The following is a 26,236-nucleotide window of genomic DNA, read 5'->3' on the forward strand; positions in this document are numbered from 1 at the left end:
CCCTGGAGGGGGGCATGGCAACTGACTCCAGTATTCTTTCCTGGAGAATCCCGTGGACAGAGGAGCCTGGTGGGCTACAGTCCACGGGGTCGCAAAGAGCTGGACACGACTTGGCAACTGAACAACAACAATGAATGTTTCGAAGTCATATTTTTAATATATACATATGTATATTAATATATGTTTATATATTAATATATATGATTATAAAAAGTTTAATAGAATTTATTAGGTCATTGCTGCCTTTTTGTGACCTAAGAGCTATTAGTTAATGCTTATTGAGTTCTTACTGTTAGGCGTCACATGTCTTAGGCATTGTATCAGTGCTTCTCAGACTTTAATGTAAATATATGTCACCTGGAGGTCTTTTTAAAATGTAAGCTTTGATTCATTCGGTGTAGGAGTAGGGCCCAAGAGTCTACATTTCTAATAAGCTCCTGGGTGATGCTGTCACTCCATAGACTGCATCTTGAATAGCAAGGCATTGTATCATTTGATCTGAATGACCAGACAGTGAGCTGAATATTATTTTCCCCGTTTTACAGATGTAGAGGAATTAAATCATTTTCCCAAGGGCATGTTGCTAGAACCTAGGAGTGCTGAGACTCTAAACCCAGTTCTCCTTTCTGATACATATACTTTGGGCTTTGAAAATGTCCTAAACACCCAAAGTTGATCTGATGCTACCTGAAACAAAATTTATATTTTTGTTAGTTATTTCTTCCTTTTTAACGAAACTTCCTTTCTAATTTAAATTTCTCCTTATGCCGGACCTTTTGTTACATAATGATTCAGATGTGCTGGATTGTGTTTCTAAAGATGATATATAAAGTTTAATAAAAAAATGTTTTTTTAACGTTTAGCATAATTGACTTACCATGCTGTGTTAGTTTCAGGTGTGAAGCAATAAACTTTTGTATGATTTATTTGCCAAGATTACAGGTTAGGAAACACTGTACCGTTGATGCAATCTGATTTGAACACAAGAGGAAGTTGCTGGGAAAGGATGCTTGGGAGGAAAGGAAATCCTCAGGCCGATTTATTGTTTAACGCTCAGTGTACAGTGTGCTGTGCTTGTCACAGGCTAGTGGAAAAGCAGTGCTTGTCCTTAACAGAGCAGATACACTTTTAAGAATAACATTTTGACCTGCTTATAAAATTAATTTGGTTCATAATAGAACATCTGAGCTACAGAAATATAATAGTAAAATAAAAAATGATCTAAAATCCCACCGGTTTTCATATTTTATTTTAAAAAATGTGAAGAATATATATCGAAACAGAGATACAGGACCACATTTACGCAGAAGTGCGAAAGTTCAAGTGGTAATAAATTATGATAAATAATTTAAACACCATTTTTTATTTTGAGGGGCAATAGGAGTAAAAGGGGGCAGTTAAGAGTCCCCCAGAATTTAAGAAATGCGAATGCACTGCTCAGCCAGCTCTCGAGTTCTGGGTTCACGTTCCACCTTTTACGAAAGGTTTCAAAACTCATCCCAACCCGTGCCGCTGAGAACTAGCGTTCCCTACGCGCTCAAAACCGGCCCGTCGCCGACGCATGCGTAGTGCGGCCGCCGTGGCTCGGTGGGCGTTTCACAGGCCTATTTCTCTCCCGCAGGTTTTGTGCTTTTAGTGAAAGGGCCCGGACTGCGACGCCAAACAGTTCCGAGCCCAAGACGGGAAAGGGAAACCATCTATAAGTGAAAAACACATCGCGTTGAAATAAGCTGCGGGGAGGGGTGGGGGTGGGTTCGGCAGGCGTCTCCAGATACAAGCTTTTATTGTGGCAAAACATCCTCACGAGCAACTAACTTTGAGGAACATGAGTTATCTGTAGGAAGAGAATTTAGAAGGTGGAAGGGGTGAGGGGGTAACTTTCAGTGTTGCGTTCTCAAGATGCCCTGTGCCGCCTATTTATTTTTTCTTTTCATCTCTTTGGGGAGTCCGGATGCCCCAATTAATCCTTCGCTCCTCTCGGACCCCTTAAAAATTGTGTTTTGGAGGTCCTAATAGAAGCCCCCACCGAATTACACTGTTTAGACACACTCTCCCCATGCAGGAGATCTCCGGATGCCTGGGGCTGTGCGAGCTCCACCGACCTGAGGGCTTGTGGTGGGCGGGGGCGCCTTGAGGGATCCCCTTCGCTGCCCCGCTCCCCTCCCTTCTCCTCCCAGCTCGGGCCGTCGACCCTGGGCCAGGGCGGCGCGCGCTCTCCCACCCGCGCCTCTGGGGACTCGCAGACGGCAGCGAGACCGGCCCGCGCGCTGGGCATGCTCAGTCGCCCGGCGCCGGGCTCGCAAGTCGGAAGCCTGTGTGCGACTGCCGCCGCCGAGCCGGCGGGAGCGCACGAAGAGCGCGCGGGACTAGCGGCGGCGGCGGCCAGGAGGCGGCGGACCCGGGCCGGGATCGGAGCCGAGCCCGGCGCGGGGCCCGGGATCCGCCCGCCGCGGCGCTTGCTCCTTCGCACCGTCGCAGGCAAGGGGCCGGCCGCGGCTGGCGTCGGCGGAGCGGAGGAACGGCGGCGGCTGCATCTCCGTTGCCTGCCCCGGCCGGGCAGCGTCCAGGCGCCGTCGGGCATGGAGCCGTGGAAGCAATGCGCCCAGTGGCTCATCCACTGCAAGGTGCTGCCCGCCAACCACCGGGTGACCTGGGACTCGGCGCAGGTGTTTGACCTGGCCCAGACCCTCCGCGATGGAGTCCTGCTCTGCCAGCTGCTCAACAACCTCCGGGCGCACTCCATCAACCTGAAGGAGATCAACCTGAGGCCGCAGATGTCCCAGGTAACGAGGCCGGCGCGGTCGCCTCCGCCTCCAGCCGGCATCTCCCATTAATCAGCCGGCTAATGTCTTTGTGTAAATGCAAACATCTAGGTACGCTCTGTTTGCCCTGCCTTCTGCTTTGTGGTCCGCCTCGGCTTCTTGTACCTTGGCTTGACATGGTTTAGATCTTTAGTTGAATGCCAGAGCCCTGTGTCCTAAGATGGTATGAGGATTTCTTAAGGGCTTTCTGTGAGGCGGGAAAGAACAAGCTGTCCTAAGGTGCCCTTCACCTACTGGGGGTGAGTGGGTGGATGGGTGTGTGTGTGTGTTGGGCGCAACAAGAAGAGTTTGGTCTAGCTCTTTTTTAATAACGATGGGGAGGCATGGAAGTAGCTGATGGGGGTAATTGTGCCTTTAGTTCTTTTGCTTGCATTTCGTCCCCATGTTTTCTTGAAAGAGGAAGCATGACATAAATGAGGACTCTAGGAAGTGGAGGGCGTTCCGGTACCGTTATCTGTACAGGAATGACACTGGCCAAAGGGCGGAAAAGGGAGCACAACGTAGCGGCTACCCTGAAAGCCCCTGAGCTTGGGGCCAGCTGGCAAGCTTCATGGTTGTGTTTATAGCTCGTCTTAAGCCATGTGAGAAGGAGCCAGTCCAGCCTCTCTCAACAGCGGCAGGAAACGAGAAGTTTCGCTCCAGATTCCGCCTGCCTTCATTCAGTGCTTGCTCAGGTGGTATGGTGCACTCTTGGCTTCGGTGGCTGGAGCCCTTCCTGGAGGTGCCTCTTTGAGGACTTAAAAAAAAAAAAAAAAAAAAAAGCAACTCTGGAAGGCTGTGTGCATCCTAAACTTGTAAGTCGCTACACAGTGGAATGGTAGTTTCTTGGTCCTGTCAGAAAGTTTTTATGCAGAAAGCTGTTAAACACAACTCAGTACATCTATTTTCTATTTTAGAGAAAAAGCCACTTTCAGAGTTTAAAAAAACACTTTCAGCTTGAACGGGAGAGGAAACAGTTCCCTACATGATACACTTTAGCAGCACTAATCCTGAATGATACAGAGCCTCAGCTACTTAGCAACCAGAACAGTGCCTTTTACAGCAGAACTTTATATAATGCAGACTCGATATAATGTAATAATTATGTTTTTAAAGTTAGAGCACGCACATTCCTCTCTTCTGGATGTCAGCGTTTCATCAGGGCCCGTCTGCACCTCCAGTTCTGCGTACCTTGCCTGTCTACCTTCAACCTGCTGGTTAGTGGTTCCCAAGAAAGAACAGGCTTGTAAGTGGTGAGAACCATATGGTTTTAGAAATGAGATAATTTATTTCATACTTTCCCATATTCTGGGATGGTGTTGGCTAACTCCATGAACCCCTTAAGAGTTGTCACAGTTCGGAATATCCTGTCCAAGGATTTAACAGACTTCCATTAAGCTGGAAGTTGCTGCTTTGCACAGAGTTCTCAAGGGAGCTGCAACTGATTATCCAGTCTGAAGATCCCCATTTTCCACCTGGCCTATGGCCTTAGGATGTTTCGGTCCACCAGCAGGTAGTGTGGTATGTATCCTGCAACTGAACCCTTGGGGGTTGTTCATTAAGTGGTTCTCAATAATCAAGTGTTTTTGACAGTTGATGTTCTCTCTGTTTCAACTTTCTAACCTTTACTTCAATATTAACAATGGATGAAAAATTTTTCAAATGTGTTTTTGCTCTTTGTTCTCCTTGTAGAATATAGTAGATGTAATTTAATATTTCTGACGACCAAGAATTGTCATTATAAGCATCATTAATGAAAATTGGGCTCGTACACTGCTCTAAGAACTCTATTCCCTACTGGGAATACAACAGTGAACACTTCAGGATCCTTTCCCTAAAGGAATTACTACACTATTCTATCAGATAAGTCACCATGTTATAATGAGCTGAACAGTTGAATGAGCTTCCTTAGGCTGTTGTGCTTTGGGGTTCTTAACCCTGAGCTTCCTGGGTCCAAATTCTCTGCAGTAATTTTCTATGGACATGACTTAGTGACTAAACAACAATTTTCTGTGAGTCTGGACTTCTTCCAAAAATGAACCATGGAAGGCTAGTACCTGAATACGGTGATGTCTCTTTCTGCTGTCTTCCTGATTCTTGGCCACATTGCAGAGAGAAGGTTGCTGAACAGCTGAGTGCTGCACAGGTATTATGTAAGTTGTCCTTAAATCTTTAAATGAGACTTAGTAGTGTTTTCATTAAATAATTCATTGACATACTTAATACATCTTCTGTGCCTGGCAGATACTATGCACTTAATAGGTGTTCACTTTTAGCAAAATTACTTAAAACATTTTTTTTTTTTTTTGCTATTGTCACATTAAGGGTAAAAGGTTACACTCAAAATTCTATCAATTGCAAGGTCTACAAGTTCCTTTGGGCTGACATTTCTGCCTCTAACTACTCCTGTCTTTCTTGGTGAAGGGTCCATCTGCTTCTGGTTATAAGGCTCCTAATCTGTCAGCTCAATTCATACACTATAGTGAATAATCTAATAACTCAGTGAAACTCTGACATATGTCCCAGCAGACCTTACTCTTCTGAATTTAGAGTTGCTATTACTAGTTCTTGTGGCTTTTGCTATATCTAAGACTCATTCTGTCTACCTGGCTTAAGTTTTGTTGAAGATATTAATTTGAAATAGACTCTTTTAGCACCTGATCTTCTAAGCCAGGAAATAACTGGAGACTCTCACTTCAGAGTTTTGTGGTATTTGAGACTGTTATGAACAGATATTGACACTAGAAATTCTAGTGTATCAGTATCTTGTTTATTGCTTGTTTTTAATATTTCAGAAAGGCTAAAATGAGTAGCCTCTTTTAATAATGTTTATCTCCAATGAATGTGATTTCATCCACTCTTCTTATTTAGTCTTCTACCTTATATGTGTTAAAAAATGATAACCCTCAAATAATTAAACAATTTTAGGTCTGAATCTTGGAGTCCTAATCAACTGTCCTCCAAAATAAAATTATAAATGGGATCTAGATTCTCTTAGTAATTGTTTTTGACTATGGACATCGGCCTTTTGGGGGTCTTGTATTGAAAGAGGAGAATATTCTTCAGTTCAATATAGGGTTTTTTTTTTAACTCTGATTTAGATTTTATTTTATTAAAGTGCTAAATATTAATCACAGTTACATAACATATTCCTTTTATTATAAAGAATAAAAGTTAAATAAAACCCAGATGATCCATGAAAATCCACACAATCTGTGAAATCTGATCTCTGTATATATTAGACAGATTTACTTTTCATCCAAAGCAGTGTTCCAGATAGGATACCAAGGATCTACATGATTCTGGAAGAGAAGAGCCTTCCTGTGCTATTTGTACTGGGGAGGTGCTTTATGGAAGCCTGGGTTTTGGGCTTGATGTCACTTTTGGTGGTTAAGAAGGTCTCCATAAATGCCTGTAATCAACCACGGATGTAATGTCAGTGAAATTATCTTAATCTTAGGGTTAGTCACTCGGTTGTATCCGATTCTTTGTGACCACATGGACTATAGCCCATCAGGGTCCTCTGTCCATGGGATTCTTCAGGCTAGAATATTGGAGTGGGTTGCCATTTCCTTCTCCAGGGGATCATCCCAACACAGGAATTGAACCTAGTTCTCCTGCATTGCAGGCAGTTTCTCTAGTCTTATTATTTTGTAATTTTGCTTTGTCTTAGGATGGTAATAACACATTTGATAAATTTACTGACCACTGTATACAGTATAGGTAAACTTTGAATTTTCTTAAAATGACTTATTCAGTTTTCAAGGGTTCCTTCAACAAATACTTTGTTCCTACTATGTGCCAGACACTGTTTTAGGTACTGGCTTGGACCAGTAAACTCTATTAATAGAATCCCTGCCCTAAAAGGACTTATATTTTAGTGAGGAACAATAAATAAACGGCTATATAATGTGATGGGCTCTGAAGAGGTGTGAGCCTGGGTAAGGGTCTAGAGGGAAATGTGATTTGATTTTATGGAAGGTAGTCAAGAAAGGCTTCCTTTGAGGATCTGACAACTGAGCAGGACCTGAAGGGAGTGCGAGAAGGCAGAAATGTGGATGTTTGGAAGAAGCAAGTTCCTGGCAGAAGGAACACCCACGTGCTAAGGTCGTGAGGGGTATTTAAATGGCAGGTAAACTGGAGGAACGTCCAGAAGGCCAACGGCTAGAGGAGAGTAAGTATGGGAAGGAGTGGTAGGGATGAGGTCAAAGAGAAGATGGCAACTAGATTTTTAGCACTTGTGGGCTGTGGAGGACTTAAGACTTCACCCTGAGCAAAATAGGAATCACATGGCTTGATTTAATTTCAGTAGGGTCATTCTGGCTGCCGTGTTGAAAGTAGATGGCAGAGCAGCCAGGATGGAAGAGTCAGGCTCGGGCAGTCATTCCAGCAGTGATGATGGTGGCTTTGACCAGAGTGATAGCAGGGCAGAGGGTGAGAAAGAATCCAGCCTTAGGTATATTTTAGAGGTAGAGCCGGCAAGGACTTATTGACAGCATCAGATGGCAGGTATGAAAGGAGCCAAGAATGGCTCCAGGGTTTCTGGCCTAGGGAACTGAACTGATGGGTTCTTCATTGACTGAGATGGAGAAGATGGGAGGTGGAGAGAAGGGGAGGATGATGTGGAGAAGATGGGAGGTGGAGAGAGGGGGAGGATAATGTGGAATTAGTTCTGTCTGAAATGTCCATCAGGCATGTAGATGCTGAGCAGGCAACTTCAGAAGTTGGAGAGATAAAGTTAAGAGTCATCAGAGTATGGATGGTATTTAAAATCCTGGCAGTGTATGGTATCACGTAGGGAGTAGTGTCCAAAGAAAAGGTCAGAGGTGTGAGCCCTGGGGCTTGCCCATGTGTCAAGGGTAGAGAGATGAGACCCTGTAGAGGAGTTGAGAGAAAATGGCCACAGGGTAGGAGGGGAAGCCAGCAGAATGTGGTTTGAGCAAATCAGGTGAATAAAGTGCTTCTAGGAGGACTGATTAGATACGTAAATGTTGTTCAAGTGAAAACAGGATTGAAGATGGACTATTAAGCAATATGAAATACTTGAGTGACCTTGGTAGAAACAGATTTGGGGTGTGATGGGCAAACACTCTCCTGGAGAAGAAGGACAAATAGGGGATCTAGACCACAAGGATAGTCATGTGCTTGGGGGTAATTTTGCTGTAGAGAGAGCAGATAAATGGGATAGTGGCTACTAGGGGAAAAGAGATCAAAAGGGTTATTTTCTTATCATATAGAATTTTTATGTAATACCAATTACAAGAGCTCTTTTAGATTTAGACAAATTTTATCATATGGCACAGTTGTATATATGTGTATGTGTGGAAAAGATGTGTATGTATATAAAAAAAAAATAAGTGAAATATATGTAACCAGAAAGTGTTAGTTGCTCAGTCATGTCTGACTTTTTGTGGCCCCATGGACTGTGGCCTACCAGGCTACTCTGTCCATGGAATTTTCCAGGTAAGAAAACTGGAGTGGGTTGCCGTTACACCACGGTGGCTCAGATTGTAACAAATTTGCCCGTTGTGTGGGAGACCTGATTCGATCCCTGGGTTGGGAAGGTTCCCTGGAGAAGGGAATGGCAGCCCACTCCAGTATTCTTGCCTGGAGACTTGGACAGAGGAGCCTGGTGGGCTACAGTCCTTGGGATCGCAAAGAGTCAGAAATGACTAAGCGACTAACACATACACATATGAAATATATTTAATGTGTTCCTAAAACTTTTCATTCTGATGGCTACTCTGCTGAATATCATTTCAATTCAGTCATTGATGTCCATGTTTTTTTCCCCAACATAATATTTTTCACCGAGTACTAAGCATTGGTAATGTAGCGTTTCTTAAAGAATTCACTTTTGTCCCCAGGATTTCCTTCAAAGCTCCTAACACACAGTTGGGTTTTTTTTTTTTTTTTTTTCAATTAGTATTTAGTTTATTTACAACTGATATTACAATGATTGTCTTTTTCACCTACACAGTTGGGTTTTTATGGCTGTTACTGCTTAAAGAGAAGTTTATTTCTGCTATACATAACTGTACATTGTTTGAAAACCATAATTATATTAAGATGTGCTTTCCAAATGCAAGTCTGCATCCCTATGGCCAGGTTACTGCTGTGTGAAGACTACTGGGTTATATGGTTGAGGGGGAAAAAAGGGCTATCTTTGTCCAAAAAGAGTGGTGTGCCGGTACATTTTTAGCCAGTCAGTTCAGAATAATGTCATTATTTAGTCTTTCTTCTCAGGAGTCAGTAACCTCTTTGCCATTTGTTGGCTTATTCTTTTGGCCAGCATAATTTTAAATTTGACACCAATCAAGATCTTTTCATGTGAAGTAGCTCAGGCATCTTAAGCACTTTGTCTGTCTGCATACTTGATGGCTCAACCTGGGCTCTCTAGGAACCAGAGCCTGGGATAAAGGATTGGCGTGCCAAAGCTTTACTGGTAAGGTACAATCCTGTGTCTGTCAGGGTGAAGAAAATGACACAGTGCCTTTTTTTTTTTTTTCCTAAGATGGAGAAAATTATATCATATTTGTAATGCAAATAGGGTTGATCCAGTATAGATCACCGCTAATAGGATCCTAAGTTTCAAATACAACATACTCTTTTTTTTTTTTCCCTTAAACCTGCAGTGGCAATTTGTGTTATTAACTTTCCTTCTGTCCTGAAATTCTAATTCTCACTACACTACACTCTTCTGGTTCTTTTGTATTTTTTATGTTCTTTCTTAACTTTTTTCACTGGCTTCTCTCTAAACACCTTGAGAATTTTTGAGTTTTCTATTTTGTTGCCTTTTTTTTGTGTGTATCCTCTGTATTATTTCATGACACTGTGTTATTACCTCCTTTTCATACTCTGATGGACCTGGTGTTCATGATGATAGCCTATATCTGCCTATTTTATGTCCCCATCTCTGGGGTTATAGTTTCTTCATGAATAGATGGATGCATGAAGATCACATGATCAGAGTTCACCATGGAAAGTTCTTCCACAGCAGAGTGAAGGGTGAATTGGGCAGGATGGAGCTGAGTGTGAGAAGAACTCCTGCTGAAGTTCAGTCAAGCGTAGATGAGGCCGCTGGATGAGAAGGGGCTGGAGTGAAGGCACAGGGAGGAGCAAGAAAGATGAGAGATGATGAAGAGTTGTAATGGATCAGATTTGGGACCACTTAGATGCAGTGAGAGTGGAAAGTATCCAGGATGAGCCTCAGGTTTTAGGCTTGGGTGACTAGGGGAATAGAGAGGAGGTGCAGATTTCAGAGAGAAGGGCATATAGACAGTTTGGATGTTGAGTTTGAAGTTGTTACCAGTTACCTTCCATATTCTGTTTCAAGCATCCTACTCTCTTACTAATCCTTCCTTTTTGGATTATTCTACTAATACCTAAAATTCAGTAATCTTTTGAACTCTTGGTCCTACCACCTCTTCACTGCCTTCATGTCTTCATTTCCTTCCTGCTCATCTTAAATACCATGGCCATTGTAGCTACTTCCTTAGCTTCTCTTGGGTAGGGATATTCAATCTGTTTAAAATACAACCCTGGTTAAATCCAGCTCTCCACTTTCTGCCTGTAGCTCAGCTGCTGAACCCAGTGGAGGAAAACCTATGCCTCCTACGTGCACTAACTTTAAATTCCACATCCCTGTCCTCAGGTAGGTGACTCAGCCACCTGATTACATTTCTCTAGACCACACATTCTCAAAGTATGATCTGGAGACTTCTGTGAAAGTTAAAGTCACTCAGTCGTGTCCGACTCTTTGTGATTGCATGGACTATACAGTCCATGGAATTCTCTAGGCCAGAATACTGGAGTGGGTAGCCTTTCCCTTCTCCAGGGGATCTTCCCAACCCAGGGACTGAACCCAGGTCTCCTGCATTGCAGGCAGATTCTTTACCAGCTGAGTCACAAGGGAAGCCCAAGAATAATGGAGTGGGTAGCCTATTCCTTCTCTAGTGGATCTTCCCAACCTAGGAATCAAACCAGGGCCTCCTGAATTGCAGGTGGGTTCTTTACCAACTGAGTTATGAGGGAGACTTCTGATAGCCCCTCAAATGCTTTTAGTTTTTCCCTAAGGTCAAACTTTTAAAAATAATATTAAGACATTATTTGCCTTTTCTCACTCTCATTTTCTCACAGGTGTATAGTGGAGTTTTCCCCAAGCTACATGCTGCTGTCATTGCTGTGGTTGTATGTTTGTGTATATGTTAAAGATTTCTCCGTTTTAAAGTTCCAATATGTTAGGTGTTGATAGATAAACTCCCAAACACAAAAGCTACTGAGGATTCTCAATAATTATGTTGTTAGGAGTATAACGGGGTACTGAGACCAATTGGAAAACCTCCCTAGACCATTCAGTCTCTGACTCTCCCAGATGCCTATTTGGTACCTTTTCTTCTTGAACCTCCATATCCATTCTTCCTCTCAACTTGGTGATCTTGCTTCCTACTCCTCTGAGAAAACAGACACAGTCAGAGGAGAGTTTCTTCAGGCTCCCACCTTCCTGCATCTAACCCGTAGACGATGCTTTCTCTCGTGTTCTGTGGATGAATTATCAGTGCTCTTAGCAAAGGCCAGCCCTCCTTCACCCTATCTGTGTGCTTTCCTATGTCTTTTATTGTCTCCTGGATCTTTCTGTTGGCATGCACAGGATGCGTTTTCAAGATAGAGACACAAAGACTTGCCCATGACCGTCGGGAGTGATGGAGAGTGAGTAAGGACTCCTAAAGCTTAACCTGAACAACTAGGGCAGGTCTGCCGTCTACCTCCTTATAACTGTTTAATGGTTTCCTATGGACCATGGGATAAAATCCAAGCTCCTCAGTAAGCACTTAGGGGCCCATGGGCTGTACTGCTTCATGTCTGAAAGCTTTCTCAACTCTGCTCCTGACCTTTCTGTGGCTTCTCAAATGAACTGTGCTGTTAAATGTCTCTCTGCCTTTGCGTTTGCCCATTTCTCCATGTGAAATGCCCTTTCTCATTAGTCTGAGTGAAGATTTGGTTCAAGGGCACTTTGCAGTGAGGGTCACCCTACCCCTCCCACGTGTGTGGCTTACTTACTGCTTTGTGCCACACTGTACAGTGTACAGGGGTGGAGGGCAGCATTCCTGGCACTGTTTTGCAAGCTTTTTCTTATCTTTATCCCTTCCATGCTGTGAGCCTGCTTGAGGCTATCATAGGCTTTTTCATTTATATACATCTCTAGAATTTGACCCAGGGACTCATACGTTTCTTGCATACATAAGTAGGCATTAGTGAAACTTATTGATGTATTTATGAAACTCACTCTTTACTACCTTGTCAAACACACCTGTATAAAATGTAATACTATGTGCTGAGCACTATGTCATTACAAGCCAGAAACATCTGTTCCTTAAGCAGCATTACTAACAGTAGCAGATAACATTACTCTGCTACATACTGCTGCTTTCCCCCTGAGTGACTACCAGAAAGTGCCTGAACCTGTCTGTCCTTCAACTTCTTCATCTCCAAAACAGACTTAATAAAAGACCCTACCTAGAGTTCTTTTGAACTAGAGTGGTTGAAAGGACCAAATGAACTAATTATCCCTGTGTTTGGCACATAACAAATGCTCAATAAATGTTAACTACGTTTACGATGATTATTACTACTGCTTTTGCAGAAACATGCCAGGCAATGTATTAACACTGCTCACATTATCTCAGCCAGTCATCACAGTACCAGGAGAGGGACACTGCTGTTCATCCTCGTGATACTCTTCAAGGCTAAGAAGAGTTAGTAACTTGTCCTAACAAGTAGTTCATGATAGAGGCAAGATTAGAATGAAAACATTTAAAGTGAACTGCGATCCCAATTGCAAGGCTATTGGCAAATTTGAAAGTGAGCTATGAGGAATTTTTCTTTTTTTCCTCTGTCTTTTGCTCTTGTGGCATTCCTGCGGAAGAATGTTCTGATTGATTCTGTGGCTCTTGAACATAGCACCGCCATATGAATTTGCATGGTGAGTAGCAACTTTGGTTTAGGGTATTGAATCGGGGTTCCCTGGTGGCTCAAAGGTAAAGAATCCGGCTGCCAATGTGGGAGATGCAAGTTTGATCCCTGGGTCCAGAAGGTCCCCAGGAGAAGGAAATGGTAACCAGCTGTAGTATTCTTGCTTGGGAAATCCCATGGACAGAGGAGCCTGGCAGTCTATAGTCCATGGAGTTGCAAGAGAATCAGACAGGACTTAGTGACTAAACAACAATTGAATGTATCAACTGGATGGTTTTATCCATATTTTTCACATGTATCAGTGTAAAATGGGAGAGAGGCTTTTGACAGGTGTTTGATGGGGAAAGGAAACAAAGGCAGAAAAGCTGAGGAAAGGTAACAAGAGGAAAGGAGACAATGAGTGTATAGCAGGTCCTTTCTGGCCTTTTAACACCGTGCCTTGTGACAGCTGGTTCTCAGGATGTAGTTTAATGCCCTGCTCTTGAGTGGGGTCAGGACTGCTCACATTTCCCTGGGCAGAATACCATTGTTTACATGGCATGTTTTCACATGATTATTCCTCCCCCCTTCCCCCACCCTCCATATTATAACCATTCTTCTTATAAATTCACAGACATCTATTGTTAGCTGTTATTTGGAATATTATATCCCACTCTTGTTTCTTTTCCCCCTGTTAACACAGACCCTGCTTGGAATTAAGGACAGTCACAAATTTACGTTCTGCCTTTCCCCAGTCATGAGCATTTAATGGACAGAAGCATGGCCAGAGAAGTAGTAGCTACTTCTGATTTTCATGGAAAACTATTTTCAAATTGTACTTTGTGCTGCTGTCTGAATGTGCTTTCAAAATATGTGTTGCAAGAAGTGTAGTCAGCTTCTCAGTGGCTTGCTTAACAGGAAGCCGGCAGCATATGCTGCTCACATGGGAGTTCTCTAAAGGGTCAATTAATATGGAATATTTAATGAAACACTTGATACTCACCTTCCATGATTTTCAAAGTGCTTGTCCTAAAATAGATCTGTAACAGCTGGTCTGAAAAAACAAGCATCATGCCTCTGTGCCCAGTAATGTCAGGAGCCTTTTCCTGGGGGTGTGGGGTGGGGTGGTTTAATGAAAAGACTTCAGGCCACAAGTCAGGAGACCCAGGTTCTGGCCCCATCTCTGTCTCTGACATGTGGCCTTAGCAAATAGCTGCTTCTCTTTGTCTCCACCTTCCATACTTAAAGCAATGATAGAAAATACTTACATATATGGTAATTGGTAAAAAGCAGCTAAATTTTTTTACACATACTTAGATTTCATTTAATCTTTCACAAGGAGAGCTTTGGGACCAGCCAGAAATATTTGAATCCTACCTCTGGCACTTAACTTTTCCCAAGTTCATAAAATTGTTAGTTTCCTTGCTGAGTCTCAATTTCCTCCTATAATAGGCTAGAAATAGTAAAAATCTACTTTGCAGGATTGTGGTGAGAATTCAGTAATATATGTAAAATGTCTGGGTATAGTAAGTATTCAGCAAGATTTTATTTCCTTCCTCCTCCCCTTACCTCCTTGATCCTCTTAGGTCTAAGAGGCAGGAAGAACAAGATCTTATCTCTGCTTTGCAGAGAAGGAAATTGAGATGTGCAGTGGCTGAAGGACTTTTCTCAAGGTCACAGACAGGAAGTGGTAAAGACAGGACTTGAGTCCAGCTGTCCTAATTCCAAATTCAGTGAAGTTTCCTATTCCTGGTGCTTAGCTTAGCTGATGGATGGTGAATTGCAGGAGCTCGGAGAAAGCAAGGCCTACTCTGAAAACGTAAAGTGACATTATTATGTTGGTACTGAAGTTTTCTGTGTTTAAAATAGAAGCATTTAACATAGTAAAAGCAGTTTTCAGTCATTTTAGAGTCTGATTATCTAGTTTGTGGATTATTTGCTTTTTGGTAATTTCAGAGCTCTTCTGCTTTCTGTTTGGTTCTGTTTTCATGGGAATTTGTACATATGACTGATTGATGAATCAAATTATCCCTTTGTCTGCTAAATAGTGGGCTTTGTAGTAGATGCTTAGGATTCGAAGGTGAATAAAAGTCAGTCCCTGACCCTGTGTTGCTTTCAGTCTAGAGCATGGATTTTACCTCGGACGTGCCCTTATAAGACAGGGGGATGGGAAGGGATTCGTGAGTTAGAATGATGGACATGGCAAATATCTGGTAGGTGAGTGATGCTCTTTTGGATGCACTGTTAATTTGCTGATGTGCAGGGCATGACATAAATGGCACAAAGTGGATTGCGTGTGTGCCTGGCTCATGGTATTTCTTTTCATAGACATTTATCTAGTGCCTCCCCCTGTGTGCAGGGCACTGAAGGCATACAGGTAAATTATAGGGAGTTTCTGCTTTTGAGGGGCTGGGAGAAAGCAGGTTTGATCTTGGAGGGAGGCCTTTGCAAAAATGCAGACAGAAGGTAAGTCACTGGATGCCACAAGGTCAGTGCAAAAGTGCACGCAACTGGGTGAGACGAGACGAGACGAGACCAGGAAGAGGACAGATGCGAGTGGTTACTAGAGAGGAAGAAGGTTTGTGAAAGAAAACTGGGTGGGGTGTGTGTGTGAGAGACAGAGGATGTGGAGGCCTGCTCGCTCTCCCTCTAACCTCCTGGCTGGCCACCTCTCCCGCCCTCACACCTGTCTGAACCCTTCTTCATCCTCCCTGTGCTCTTTAGTTGATTGACCACTCCTCCTTCCCTGGTCCATTTGCCCCTGGCCGTGTACTCCTCAGTCCGGTCTGGATCTGCAGCCAGCCGCTTTCACCCAGACTCCTTCACCTTCTGTGACCTCAGAGGGGCTTTCCTGGAGCCCCCTGCTCCATAGGCTTTCCTGTTCTCGCATGTGAGCTGAAGAGAGCTGCTGAAGTCAGCACCGCAGCCTGCGTTCACTGTCCAGCTTCACTGTAGCCTGATGCTTCTTTTCTCACCGCTTTGTAATACCTCATGTTCTGGCTTCCTCTCATTCCCACTTCAGACTCCAGTCTGCTAAAGACAGACTCCCTGAGTCCCCGACTTTCCCCCAGTCCCTGCAAGTTCACCTGGCTCTCACCATGACCACCCAACCCTCCTGAACTCGTCCTTGGCCCAGTCCATCGTATCCACTCCCTGTGATGGTGACCATTATCACTGTTACGAGAGGGAGTGATTGTCGCGAACTTTCCAAGTACGTGTGTACAGTTTTTGGCCTTCTGACTCCCAAGAGAGGAATTGGGGTCTCGAAGGGAATATTTAATCAATGAAAATCCCCGAGGGAACCAGGTGTTATGAAAACTTTGATTCTGAGAAGTTCAGCACTCTGCATGAGCAGTACTTCTTTTGGTTTGTGGTCTGCAGAACCCAGTGGTGTGTTTGAGTGAACATCAACCGACAAACCAGAAGCTCCCAAGTCATTTTTGTCATTTCCCAGCAGGACTGAGGCTGCATGTCCCCCCTTGTAAACAGTTCACAGTGTCTGCTTATTTTAGTGAGCCTTTTTTTAATGGTAATGTTATCTTTCAATTAGTGCAACTTCCACTTAATCACATATGTGGTGCCTAACAAAGGAAAGTAGATCTAGAATTATTGATCACTTACTGATACTCCAAAGTGCAGATTTAGCAGATGATTATTAAATTCCCTGGCATTTGACTTGCACATATGAAAAAGCATTTGTTGACTAGTTAAAGTTTGTTAGCTTAGTTCGTAGTCAGCCACACAAGAAATGCTTGACTTCAACTTTTTGAAGTTGAATGACAGAGTACTTGAAAATAGAACCTTGCATTTGCCCATAAACTATACTTGGAGATTCAGTGGAATATAAGTCATTCATCTGCAGTGAAGAGGAAGTAGGTACTGAGATTTCTGGAGCTCAGGATGAGCACCTACATGAAAGATTTTGGTGCCTCCAGAGACAGTGTTTAAGGAAAGAATGTGATATAATTATTGTTTATCTGTTTCATCATGATAAATTCTAGAACATGAAGCTGGATTCTTGAGCATATTGATGCAGCAGCCCTGATAGTAAAGCTTAATCTTTTAAAATATATGGTTATATTTAATGACCTTAGTTAAGAGAAAAGTAGTAAAATTTGGTAAAGGATTTAATTTTTCCCTTCAATGTTTAGTAAATGATTCACCGGTTTAAATGATATATATAAATTCTCACCTAGCTAGCACTAAGCTTTTTGGTATCCTCGCTTATTTGATAACTACCTAAAGCCCTCCTGGGTTTTATATAAAATAAGCTAAGTAAAAAAGTGCACTTAAAAATAATAATAAATAATACTAATAAAGCCCTTACTTCTCTACAGAAGAAGAGGGAGAATGAATTTCTTAAACTCCATGTACTTGCAATAAGCTAAATGTAATTTATGTAATCATTAGGAAGAGTTCCTAGATTCTGACTTCAAGGCTGAGGACCTTTAATTTACTCCCTATTCTAATACGTGGCATTGTGTAGTAGAAAGCACGTGGGCCTTGGAGCCATCAGCCTGGCTTTGAACCCTAGCTATGCTACTTACAACCTTAGGCAACTTAATAACTCTGATCTTGGGTTTCCACATTTATTAAATAGAGATAATACCTATTTGCAGTGTTGTAAGGATTAAATTAATTAAAGTCATGCATATTTTATTTGGCACTTGGAAGATACTCAATAAATGTAGATTCCATTCCTTTCATTAAGCCTTTTTTCCCCCCCCTCCAAGTTCAAGGAAATTACAAGTTGCAAGTTAAAATGAGAAAAGAGAACTGAAAGTTAGGCCAGGAGTCAAAACTGTAAATCATGGACTCAGGAGCTCATAAACCACGTGCATCTTGGACTATGGAGAATGCAGCCAAACTAATTCACATACTGCATAAGGCTCAGGTGAAGGATGGTTCTGTGTGAATCGACCATTATAGTAACTGATTTTATTTTTCAAAGAGTTATACGGTTGTGGAGCTGGAAGACACCTCAGAGGTAATTGTAGTTCAGCTCCTTCATTTTAAAAATGATCAGTCTAAGACCCCTAATATATGCATCAGTTTTCCCAAGTTTACTTGGTTTCCTGAATCATAGCATATTATTTTTTTCCTCAGATCACAATGCTAATAATGACCCAGAACTTCAAGATAAGTTTAAATTGTATTATTCCTTAAAAACAAACCAGAAAAACTCTCTAAGATTGGAAAGTGACTGAGTTCAGAATTGCTTATGTGAGGTACTTATTATGAAGATCTTATTCACTCCCATCCATCTATCAGTCCATTCATTGGACAGAATAGTAAAGGGGAATCAGTGAGAATGGGGAGCACAAGATCTCAGGCTTTGGAACTCAGAATGTCCTGAGAGAATTGACAAAAGCATTGAGAAATGATTAAATAAGAAAAGTTGTGAAGTCAAAGATCTCATGCTTCAAAGAGCAAATTCTATCCAGAAATTTAGCCATCCAGAATTACTCAGCTCCTAAGAGAGCTGAGCTTTTGCCATTTCAAAAGAGAGATCACAGATGTGTCCCAAATTGCCAAGAATATGGATATTCATTAATGGTGGCACAAAAGCATTATTTCTCCTAGACTCTGAGTTCCATGGGATTGGGGACCATTTGTTCAACTTTATGTTCCCAAGTCATACATGGTACAGAGTGAGTGCTCGTATGAATGGCTGTTGCATGACTATTTAATAACATTAGCCTTAATGTTGCTTGGACAAGAATGCCAGATATTATTCTGTCCTTCATTTTAATCACAGAATGCAAAAAAATATAATTCTACCAATTGTGTTGCAGTGGGAGGCAGTGTGGTTTATTGAAAAAATATGAACTTTAGTATCAGATTGGCCTGGGTTCACACCATACCACCTGGGCTGTGGCTATAGGCAAATCCCGTAATCTCTCACCATCTTAGTTGTCTTTCTTGTGAAATAAGATTCTTCCTACAGAGTGGTGCAAAGAGCAAGTAAATTCTGTTGGGCAAAACAGCCAGCACAGTACTAGGACATAGTAGGCACTTAGTAATAATGGGAGGTCCTCTGTCTCCCACCCCATGTAATCTTTTCTTGATACAGGGCTTTTCCTACAGCTTTTTGAATGGATAACCTTTTGTTAGCCTTTGCAAATTTTTATTTTCTGTTGTATTCTGTCTTTCTGCAGATGTTTTCTTTAGGTCAGTTGAATCCAAGCTTTAGAATATTGTGGCTTAAACGTGATTTAATATGTATAGTTTTATCTATCTATCGGTGATTTCTCATATGACAACTGTGATATAACAAGAGGTCTATATTGAAATTGGGAGGCCTTCATTGAAATTCTCGTGCTGTCAGTAACCAGCTTTCTGATCTCTGAGTCTTAGTTTGTTCAGTTTCTCTGAACCTCCATTTCCTCTGATAATCAGGGAGTGGCATTTATAGTGAAGAGAACATGGGTTTTAGAGTCCTGATTTTGGATGTGGTACTGATTAGCTGTAGGGTCTAGGGCAGCTCTTTGGCCTCTCTAGTCTCTCAGCTGCCTGTAGAGAACAGCACCCTCTACTCTGTATGTTGTTAGGGTATTTGTTAGGTGAGATGATATATGACAGGTTCCTTCCTCAGAGCTTTGCACATTCAGTTCAGTTCAGTTGCTCAGTTGTGTCGGACTCTTTGTGACCCCATGAATCGCAGCACGCCAGGCCTCCCTGTCCATCACCTACTCCCGGAGTTCACTCAAACTCATGTCCATCGAGTCAGTGATGCCATCCAGCCATCTCATCCTCTGTCATCCCCTTCTCCTGCCCCCAATCCCTCCCAGCATCAGAGTCTTTTCCAATGAGTCAACTCTTCACATGAGGTGGCCAAAGTACTGGAGTTTCAGCTTTAGCATAATTCCTTCCAAAGAAATCCCAGGGCTGATCTCCTTCAGAATGGACTGGTTGGATCTCCTTGCAGACCAGGGGACTCTCAAGAGTCTTCTCCAACACCACAGTTCAAAAGCATCAATTCTTTGGCGCTCAGCTTTCTTCACAGTCCAACTCTCACATCCATACACGATCACAGGAAAAACCATAGCCTTGACTAGACGGACCTTTGTTGGCAAAGTAATGTCTCTGCATTTCAATATGCACATTAGAGAGAGGTAATAACAGTTCTTCAACTAAATGCAGTTATGGTTGGTATTATTAATGCCAGTTTCCCTAGAAGCTTGAGAAATTCATTAAGATAACTTAATCATTACAGCTGAAGAACTTGAGCAAGGACTGAATCCTTTTTCAGGATCATATAGAAAGTAATACTGGAGTAGTATGTAGCTGTGAACATGATGATGAGTCCTCTCCTGTTTACATAATTGTCACTTGGGTTACTTACAGATCTCTCTCTCTCTCTTAGTTTCATCTATGTTTTTAAATTTATGTTTTATTGAAGTACAGTTGATTTGCCAGTGTTGTGCTAATATGCTATGTAACAAAGTGACTTAGTTTTATACATAAGCATTCTTTTTAAAATATTCTTTTCCATTATGGTATATCCCAGGAGCTTGGCTATAATTCCAGTTCTTTTCTTTTATAAATGGTATGATTATAAATGCCCTTGTACAGATTATTCCTCTTTCCCTGCTTGGATTATTTCCTTCAGCTTTATTTTCCAAAATGAAGTTTTCAGGTCAAAGGATATAAAACATTCTTGCAGTTCTTATTAACATACTGTCAGATGGTTTGTAGAGAAATATTTCTAATGGACAAAGAAAGGGCAAGACTTCAAAGTCTTCGTTGAAAACAAGGACTTTGGTGTCATTTAGATTTGATTCATATATCAGCTGCTTATTGCTAAATGAGCAAATGACTTGACCTGACTAAGTCTGTTTTTTCACCTGTAAAATGGGTGATAAGTAGCTGTGCTGTGAGCTGTGTTAAGTTGTTATGTCCAACTCTTTGCGATCCCATGGACTGTAGCCTGCCAGGACCCTCTGTCCATGAGATCCTCCAGGCAAGAATACTGGAGTGGCTTGCCATGCTGTCCTCCAGGGGATCTTCCTGACCTTGGGATCAAACTCACGTCTCTTGTGTCTCTTGCATTGGCAGGTGGGTTCTTCATCGCTATAAGTAGCTGCCTCATGGTAACTGTCAAGTATTTGTCTGTGGAAGGTGTTGAGTGCTCACCCTTCACCATCTGTCTTGAGTCCATTTGTGTTCCTCCCCAAATCCCGTCCGCTCTCACTTGGCCCTCTGCCTCCTCCAACTTGGCGTATACTCTGATGGTCTGTCTATGCCAGTGCATTCTCCTACTGTCTTCAACCTTGAAAAAAGGATCCTTAAATCTGATCACATGAACCCTTTCATTACTCTTAGAAAGCTTCCCATGCTCTGAGGGTGAAGTCCAGAACCCTGAATAGGGTCCCCTGTGATCTTCCCTTCCATCCTCAGTCTCCCTCTTTCTTGCTCATTCTATTATAGCCATATTGGTAAATATTTTTCCACTACCAGAATTTGTCACCACTTCTTCTTCTAGATTTGAAACTTGCCATTTGTCTTGTTTCTTGGTTTTTAAGTTTTCCTGTTGTGCAGCTCATCATTGGTAGAGATCTTTGCTTAAAGACTGATTTTTTTTTTCCCCAGTAGACCTAAGCCTTGTGATGGCAGGGCCCAATGAGATTTTATTCACTGCTAAATTCCTGGGGACCAGCACAGAGCCCAGCATGGAGCACTCAGTAAATCTTTAGGAATGTATAATAGTAACTTATTATTAGCAATGATCACAACAGAGAAGAATCTTAGGTCTAATTTGTTAAAAGCATTTGTGATTTCAAATTGCTCTATGAAATTAAATGTCTAGGGGTTTTCCAAGGGCCTTTATAAAACTCGCATGTATCTTGTAATTAAGATCTTGCCTGCTTTTTTTCTTATATAATCTTTCATGTCAGTGAGGGCAAGTCCGAAGAGAAGAGGGCACATTCTTGTGTCAAACTTAGTTTAATATCTGGCAATCTTTCATCTTTGCCAACGTCTTCATCCAAGACCTGTAATAGCATTACCTGAGCCATCTGGGAGGCTTGGCACAGAACCATCTTGAGCCAAACAGCAGAAGGACTTGATGCCGAAGATGAACATTCCTAAGAGATTGGATTATATTCGGTCTGTTTCCTTGCAATTGAGACCTCCTACCGTTTTGGCTTGTATCTCTTAGGAGTGCAAGCTATTTAATATGATGCTATTAACTTCCGCAAGTGTAAAGCCATATTTTGTTCATTCAGAAGCAGAGTTCATTCTTTCAGTTGATTGAACTCATACTAAATTCAAACTCTAATTAGGTGCGGAATGTATAACAAACAGCTGAAGTTATAGGAGGGGTCTATTTTGCACGATCATCTCCTTTCCTATACTTTGTTTCCCTGTGGAAGAACTTCTGTTAACGTGTTAGAGGAACACCTGGCTCTATGTGACTCAGCCTCTTCTGGTTCTGCTCTTTGAGACCTGCTTACTTGCAGAGAGGGTGATGTTTTTCTGTTGTCCTCTCATATATTGGGTAGACTAAACAGAGCAGCTGCTGGCCTCAAGGAGGGGGAGGCTTACAGTATTTTTTGGAGGTGGAGGGGAACAGGAGGAGAACTTGCATGCTTCAGCCACACTTTCCAGTGTATATTAGCTTTTATCAATGAATAGTTCCCATTTACATCTTATTTCTGTTTCTGTGATATCTACTGCTCATTTAAGTTTTTCCCTCAGTAGAAAGGGAAACATTTATTGCTTTGCCCTTGGGGGACTGTGAAGCTTGTGATGGCCCAGTGCATAGACCAGGGACTCCACCAGACTCAGCTATTGGTGATGGGGCTTAGGCCTCGCCAAGTGCAAGATTCATGGTCCTTGCTGGGCTCTGTGGGTGAGCTGAGGCACTTGTATGTTGCACTTGGGTTTTGTGGGTTCAGCTTGGACTTTAGTTGCAGGTGAGGCTGGGGGAGGGGTTGGATCTTTTTAGTTATTTGGGGCGGAATAGCATTTGCTGCTTTCACTGTGTTTCAGTCAAAGCTGCAGGCCAGTACTTCAGACCAGTAGTGATGAGGTTTCACGAGGGCTACTGTGTGAGCTTCCTCCTCTAAACTGTGAGAATGAGGCCAAGGTAGAAAGTGATAAAGTGGCCTCAGTTAATTTCATTCCAGGACAGAGGAGGGCTCTGGAGAGACTAAGGTAATTTTGCAGTTTATCCAAGATCTTAATAGACCACCTATCATCATATGGCCACGGGCTTCCCTGGGAGCTCAGTTGGTGAAGAATCTGCCTGCAATGCAGGAGACCACCTGCAGCCAGGAGACCCGGATTTGACCCTGGATCTGGAAGATCCCCTGGAGAAGGAAATGGCAACCCACTCCAGAATTCTTTCCTGGAGAATTCCCATAGACAGAGAAGCCCAGTGGGGCTACAGTCCATGGGGTCGCAAAGAGTCAGACATGACTTAGCAATTAAATCACCACCAACACCATCATATGACCAACCTCAACACCACCACCCTCCCACATACACACCTCAAGCAGACCAGGAAAGTGCCATCTCTGCAGCGGGGCAGGCTGCAGAGACAGCCCCAGAGGGAGCTGAGGCTCATGGTGCTCAGCGGGACAGAAGCAGTGTTCTGACACTTTAACAAGTTCCTCTGCTCTGTCAAACATGACTTCGGTTTGTTACTTAAGTTCCTGCCATTGGCTCATAGAACTGTGGCTTCACCTATAGAAGAGTTAAAGAATTTCTTAAGCAAACACAAAGGAAGGGGAATATCCTTACTTAGGAAGTATGTTCTGCATTCTTGGGTTTAGATAGACCAGTGAGTCAGTGAAATTATTGCAAACCCAGACATTAAGATGTCTGTAATCTTAAGATGTTTGTAATCACAAAGGCCTGTGCCTGTGACACTCAGATTCAAAAAGATTAGGTTTTCTTAGAGAATCAAGGAGGAACTAGAGTGGCTTGGAAAAATATGCTTTGTTATCATCTGGCAACCCACTTCAGTGTTCTTGCCTGGAGAATTCTGTGGACTGAGGAGCCTGGCAGATTACAGTCCATGGGGTCACAAAGAGTTGGACAGAACTGAGCTGACTGTAACTTCAGTCATCAGAAAAGGAGCAGTGGTAGTCTGAAAGGACTAAGTAAGCCAGGCAAAAGATTCACATCTTGTGAGAGATATGAAGGGAAAAGGGAGGTCTTACCTCAGGATCAGTTCAGTTCAGTTCAGTCGCTCATTTGATAGACAGATACAAAAAGGAAAGGAGATTCCTTCTAATAGCACAAATTAGAAAGGGTAGTAGGGCTGTAGAAATAGAGTTTAAAAAGAGAAAAAAAAGACAAAGACCGGAACAATTTCTGAAAGGTTTTCACAAAGATTCAGAAAATAACGCAAAGTGCCCTTTGAAGGATTCAGCTAGAGTCTGAAATAGGAGCAGTTGGAAAGTAGATTTTCATAGCTTAGAGCTGGGTGTGGTTTTGTGTATTGCATAAAGATTTTTGCCAGTAGAGGTTGAAATGCAACTGACTTTGTTTTCCTGGTGGATCCAAGCCAGGCTTTACTTGTGCTCATGAGGGAGCACCTTCTGAGGCATTTAAAGCATTCTTCTGCCCTTTGCCTTGAGATGGCTCTGGAATAGTAACACCAAGTGGTTACAGCAAGTTTGCTTTTAAGAGAGAGTTACAAAGTACTGAAGAGTTCAGTGAGTGAGTCTCAAGGTAAAGGAACCAAGTTTAATTGGGCCTGCAAGGATCACTTATGCCCTGACGGCTCCTGCTCGGGTTCTTTATGGAGTTAGGACTCTCAGGGAAGGCACAGGGGAGTTGAAGGTGCGTTTTAGGAGCCAGCCCAGACCTGGCTAGAGGTGGCCTGATAGGAGTATCTGACTTGGGAAGTAAACCATTCATTTCTGCCCAACAGTGATAGCTCTAAAGTGGAAAAGAAAGAAAGGCAGGGCCTCTGAATCTTTCTCAAAAGAAAATGGAATCAACAGAGAAAAATTAAGTATGAGGCCTGCTGTTGCTCGTTGTTCAGTTGCCCAGTCGTGTCTGACTCTTTGCGACCCCATGGACTGTAGCACGCCAGGCCTCCCTGTTCCTCACCATCTCCCGGAATTTGCCCAAGTTCATGTTCATTGCGTTGATGGGGCCTGACTTGTGGCAAAAAAGGGAAAGAAAGAAAGAGAAAGATACTGAGGATCTGGTCATTAAAATGTGTAGGGACCTCTTTGGTGCCTCTAGATGCCAGTCCTCAGAACTCCAGGGATGTGGCTTCAGAAACAGTGGAAACAGCGTTGGAATCTGCTCAAGTTGAGTTGGAAGAAATGTGGGGACCAACATGATTTTCCTAAGAAGGCGCTTCTCACAGCCTGAAGCCATGACACCGAAAAGGCAGTTGCAACAGATGCTAAGGCCCAAGACAAAGCATTCTTATGAAAGACTGGAGATGGCTGACTACTAGGCAGAGCCCACGTTCATTCGCTATGTGAGTGAGTGAGTGCCAGAAACGTGGGACTCAAAGAGCCACTGCAGCTAAGAGTCTTTGCCTATGCAGGTTGGGAAAGAAAGTTTCCACAATTAGGGCCCGAGGGGCTGGGGCTGCTACCGTTGCACATTTCTAGATGTATAAAGAAGGCAGTGGCACTTCTTCCCTTTCTCCTGTTCCTTCCCTTTTCTGTCTACACCCCTGCTTGTGCAGGGAACAGATATTTCAGTCTTTTGGGAATTCGCCCTCTGTCTCCCCAGCTATCCCTGATGTTTTAGTATGCTCCCTTAGTAGATTCCAGAGGGCCTCTGGCCTTTGTGGTACTGTCTGGCAGCTCTTTCCCTCCTCAGCCTCCCTTGGCAGGGGTTCCCTTGGCCCTGGGTCTGAAGGATAGAATGGAGAAGTGTTGCTTTAAGTTGACCGGCTGTTCTTCTGGCTCAGGGGTCTCCTTCTTTTTTAAAAATTATTTGCTTATATGTTTTAAATTTTTGGTTGCACTGGGTCTTCATTGCTGCAAGTGGACTTTCTCTAGTTGTAGTGAGCAGGAGCCAACTCTTCATTGCAATACACTGGCTGCTTGCTGCAGTGGCTTCTCTTGTTGCAGAGCACAACCCCTAGGTGCCTGGGGCTCTGTAGTAGTTGTGGGGCATGGTCTTAGTTGCTCTGAGGTGTGTGGAATTCTCCCGGATCAGAGATTGAACCCGAGTCCCTTGCATTAGCAGGTGGGTACTTAACCACTGGACTGCTGGGGAAGCCCCTCTCCCATTCTTTAGTATTATTATTTCCCTGTTTCCATTCTTCTCTCTCTGTTTCCCAGTCCCTTCATATTTGAGGGGTCTGGAACAGTTGTAGTCCTTGGCTTCCCATGAGGGTTAGGGCTTAGATCCATACCAGAAATGCCAAGAAGATGACAGCCGTGATCTGATATGATAAGTGCATTCTATCATGTTGAAAGCAAGGAAGTAATGCCAAAATGATTTTACTTTCAGTTTCTTTATTTTGAAGTGAGAGCTCCTGGCTGCTGGCCTAAGAGCAT

The 26,236-nt window shown here is 42.9% G+C and overlaps 1 protein-coding gene across 1 annotated transcript in view; it reads left to right on the forward strand.

Moving 5' to 3' along the window:
• Nucleotides 1-2,269: 2,269 nt before the first annotated feature.
• The window catches only part of VAV3 (vav guanine nucleotide exchange factor 3), a 434,748-nt gene continuing 410,781 nt past the window's right edge, over nt 2,270-26,236 (forward strand). The window contains exon 1 of the mRNA XM_070779927.1: nt 2,270-2,783. Coding sequence (XP_070636028.1) covers nt 2,274-2,783 — 510 coding nt within the window. The 5' untranslated portion in view covers nt 2,270-2,273. The remainder of the gene's footprint in view (nt 2,784-26,236) is intronic.

Source organism: Bos indicus, chromosome 3, assembly GCF_029378745.1.
Source record: "Bos indicus isolate NIAB-ARS_2022 breed Sahiwal x Tharparkar chromosome 3, NIAB-ARS_B.indTharparkar_mat_pri_1.0, whole genome shotgun sequence".
NCBI lineage: Eukaryota > Metazoa > Chordata > Mammalia > Artiodactyla > Bovidae > Bos > Bos indicus.